This window comes from Coregonus lavaretus (assembly GCF_964263955.1).
Source record: "Coregonus lavaretus genome assembly, contig: HAP1_SCAFFOLD_6689, whole genome shotgun sequence".
NCBI lineage: Eukaryota > Metazoa > Chordata > Actinopteri > Salmoniformes > Salmonidae > Coregonus > Coregonus lavaretus.
In genome coordinates, this window is record NW_028166967.1 from 5,001 (window position 1) to 10,000 (window position 5,000).

General features: G+C 34.8%; 1 protein-coding gene across 1 annotated transcript in view; it reads left to right on the plus strand.

The window, feature by feature from the left end:
• Window positions 1-619: 619 nt before the first annotated feature.
• The window catches only part of LOC311114057 (insulin-like growth factor 1 receptor), a gene marked incomplete at both ends in the record, with an annotated part of 13,650 nt that continues 9,269 nt past the window's right edge, over window positions 620-5,000 (plus strand). The window contains 2 exons of the mRNA XM_084189330.1: window positions 620-756; window positions 3,999-4,143. Of these exons, the coding sequence (XP_084045456.1) occupies window positions 620-756; window positions 3,999-4,143 (282 nt within the window). The remainder of the gene's footprint in view (window positions 757-3,998; window positions 4,144-5,000) is intronic.

The following is a 5,000-nucleotide window of genomic DNA, read 5'->3' on the forward strand; positions in this document are numbered from 1 at the left end:
GTAAAATCTTTGAAATTGTTGCATGTTGCGTTTATGTTTTTGTTCAGTATATGGTATGTTTTATGTCTGTCTCTGACCACTGTTCCTTTAACCCCGTCTCCAGGATGTTCTGTCTCTGACCACTGTTCCTTTAACCCCATCTCCAGGATGTTCTGTCTCTGACCACTGTTCCTTTAACCCCGTCTCCAGGATGTTCTGTCTCTGACGACTGTTCCTCTAACCCCATCTCCAGGATGTTCTGTCTCTGACCACTGTTCCTTTAACCCCATCTCCAGGATGTTCTGTCTCTGACCACTGTTCCTTTAACCCCATCTCCAGGATGTTCTGTCTCTGACGACTGTTCTTTTAACCCCGTCTCCAGGATGTTCTGTCTCTGACCACTGTTCCTTTAACCCCGTCTCCAGGATGTTCTGTCTCTGACCACTGTTCCTTTAACCCCGTCTCCAGGATGTTCTGTCTCTGACCACTGTTCCTTTAACCCCGTCTCCAGGATGTTCTGTCTCTGACGACTGTTCCTTTAACCCCGTCTCCAGGATGTTCTGTCTCTGACCACTGTTCCTTTAACCCCGTCTCCAGGATGTTCTGTCTCTGACCACTGTTCCTTTAACCCCATCTCCAGGATGTTCTGCAGTGCGTGTGACGGCCTGTGTGATAAGATCTGTGAGGAGAAGGTCATTGACTCTGTGGACACGGCCCAGTCTCTGAAGGGATGTACCGTCATCAAGGGCAACCTACACATCAACATCCGCAGAGGACGTAAGTACCTGTTATAGTAGTATATATTATATATTAGTACCTAGGAGGCTATATTATATATCAGTACCTAGTAGGGTATATTATATATCAGTACCTGTTATATTAGGGTATATTATATATCAGTACCCGTTATAGTAGGGTATATTATATATCAGTACCCGTTATAGTAGGGTATATTATATATCAGTACCCGTTATAGTAGGGTATATTATATATCAGTACCTGTTATAGTAGGGTATATTATATATCAGTACCTGTTATAGTAGGGTATATTATATATCAGTACCTGTTATAGTAGGGTATATTATATATCAGTACCTGTTATAGTAGGGTATATTATATATCAGTACCTGTTATAGTAGGGTATATTATATATCAGTACCTGTTATAGTAGGGTATATTATATATCAGTACCTGTTATAGTAGGGTATATTATATATCAGTACCTGTTATAGTAGGGTATATTATATATCAGTACCTGTTATAGTAGGGTATATTATATATCAGTACCCGTTATAGTAGGGTATATTATATATCAGTACCCGTTATAGTAGGGTATATTATATATCAGTACCCGTTATAGTAGGGTATATTATATATCAGTACCCGTTATAGTAGGGTATATTATATATCAGTACCCGTTATAGTAGGGTATATTATATATCAGTACCCGTTATAGTAGGGTATATTATATATCAGTACCCGTTATAGTAGGGTATATTATATATCAGTACCTGTTATAGTAGGGTATATTATATATCAGTACCCGTTATAGTAGGGAATATTATATATCAGTACCCGTTATAGTAGGGTATATTATATATCAGTACCCGTTATAGTAGGGTATATTATATATCAGTACCCGTTATAGTAGGGTATATTATATATCAGTACCTGTTATAGTAGGGTATATTATATATCAGTACCTGTTATAGTAGGGTATATTATATATCAGTACCTGTTATAGTAGGGTATATTATATATCAGTACCCGTTATAGTAGGGTATATTATATATCAGTACCCGTTATAGTAGGGTATATTATATATCAGTACCTGTTATAGTAGGGTATATTATATATCAGTACCTGTTATAGTAGGGTATATTATATATCAGTACCTGTTATAGTAGGGTATATTATATATCAGTACCCGTTATAGTAGGGTATATTATATATCAGTACCTGTTATAGTAGGGTATATTATATATCAGTACCTGTTATAGTAGGGTATATTATATATCAGTACCTGTTATAGTAGGGTATATTATATATCAGTACCTGTTATAGTAGGGTATATTATATATCAGTACCCGTTATAGTAGGGCATATTATATATCAGTACCCGTTATAGTAGGGTATATTATATATCAGTACCTGTTATAGTAGGGTATATTATATATCAGTACCTGTTATAGTAGGGTATATTATATATCAGTACCCGTTATAGTAGGGTATATTATATATCAGTACCTGTTATAGTAGTGTATATTATATATCAGTACCCGTTATAGTAGGGTATATTATATATTTAGTACCCGTTATAGTAGGGTATATTATATATCAGTACCCGTTATAGTAGGGTATATTATATATCAGTACCCGTTATAGTAGGGTATATTATATATCAGTACCTGTTATAGTAGGGTATATTATATATCAGTACCTGTTATAGTAGGGTATATTATATATCAGTACCTGTTATAGTAGGGTATATTATATATCAGTACCTGTTATAGTAGGGTATATTATATATCAGTACCTGTTATAGTAGGGTATATTATATATCAGTACCCGTTATAGTAGGGTATATTATATATCAGTACCCGTTATAGTAGGGCATATTATATATCAGTACCTGTTATAGTAGGGTATATTATATATCAGTACCCGTTATAGTAGGGTATATTATATATCAGTACCTGTTATAGTAGGGTATATTATATATCAGTACCTGTTATAGTAGGGTATATTATATATCAGTACCTGTTATAGTAGGGTATATTATATATCAGTACCTGTTATAGTAGGGTATATTATATATCAGTACCCGTTATAGTAGGGTATATTATATATCAGTACCTGTTATAGTAGTGTATATTATATATCAGTACCCGTTATAGTAGGGTATATTATATATTTAGTACCCGTTATAGTAGGGTATATTATATATCAGTACCTGTTATAGTAGGGTATATTATATATCAGTACCTGTTATAGTAGGGTATATTATATATCAGTACCTGTTATAGTAGGGTATATTATATATCAGTACCTGTTATAGTAGGGTATATTATATATCAGTACCTGTTATAGTAGGGTATATTATATATCAGTACCTGTTATAGTAGGGTATATTATATATCAGTACCTGTTATAGTAGGGTATATTATATATCAGTACCTGTTATAGTAGGGTATATTATATATCAGTACCCGTTATAGTAGGGTATATTATATATCAGTACCCGTTATAGTAGGGCATATTATATATCAGTACCTGTTATAGTAGGGTATATTATATATCAGTACCCGTTATAGTAGGGTATATTATATATCAGTACCTGTTATAGTAGGGTATATTATATATCAGTACCTGTTATAGTAGGGTATATTATATATCAGTACCTGTTATAGTAGGGTATATTATATATCAGTACCTGTTATAGTAGGGTATATTATATATCAGTACCCGTTATAGTAGGGTATATTATATATCAGTACCTGTTATAGTAGTGTATATTATATATCAGTACCCGTTATAGTAGGGTATATTATATATTTAGTACCCGTTATAGTAGGGTATATTATATATCAGTACCTGTTATAGTAGGGTATATTATATATCAGTACCTGTTATAGTAGGGTATATTATATATCAGTACCTGTTATAGTAGGGTATATTATATATCAGTACCTGTTATAGTAGGGTATATTATATATCAGTACCTGTTATAGTAGGGTATATTATATATCAGTACCTGTTATAGTAGGGTATATTATATATCAGTACCTGTTATAGTAGGGTATATTATATATCAGTACCTGTTATAGTAGGGTATATTATATATCAGTACCTGTTATAGTAGGGTATATTATATATCAGTACCTGTTATAGTAGGGTATATTATATATCAGGCCTCTCTACTCCCCTCCCCTCTTCCAGAGAACAGGGACAGGCTACGTTTCTATCTAAATGCTTTGTCCTAACCAACTCCTCCGTTCTCTCTGTCTCCTCTCCTCTAGAGAACATGGGGTACGAGCTGGAGAGTTTCATGGGGTTGATCCAGACAGTGACGGGCTACGTGAGAATCAGACACTCACAGACGCTGGGCTCCCTGTCCTTCCTCAAGAGCCTCCGCTTCATCAACGGAGAGGATCTGGTGGAGGAGTATGTTAACACACACTAATACACACACACACACTAATACACACACACACACTAATACACACACACTAATACACACACACACTAATACACACACACGAATACACACACACACTAATACACACACACTAATACACACACACTAATACACACACACACTAATACACACACACTAATACACACACACTAATACACACACACTAATACACACACACACTAATACACACACACTAATACACACACACTAATACACACACACTAATACACACACACACTAATACACACACACACTAATACACACACACTAATACACACACACTAATACACACACACTAATACACACACACACTAATACACACACACTAATACACACACACACTAATACACACACACACTAATACACACACACACTAATACACACACACACTAATACACACACACCCTAATACACACACACACACTAATACACACACACACACACACACTAATACACACACACTAATACACACACACTAATACACACACACACACACTAATACACACACACTAATACACACACACTAATACACACACACTAATACACACACATTATACACACACACTAATACACACACACTAATACACACACACTAATACACACATATTAATACACACACACTAATACACACACATTAATACACTCACACTAATACACACACACACTAATACACACACACGGATCCACAGACACTCACACAGACATAATAAAATGCTACATTGACATCTGGAATGTTCTTCTCTATATAGAAAAGCAAGGTGCTCATGTGACTGCTAGTTTGAGGCTGTCAGCTTTGTAATGGAGGACCAATAACTCCCCACCC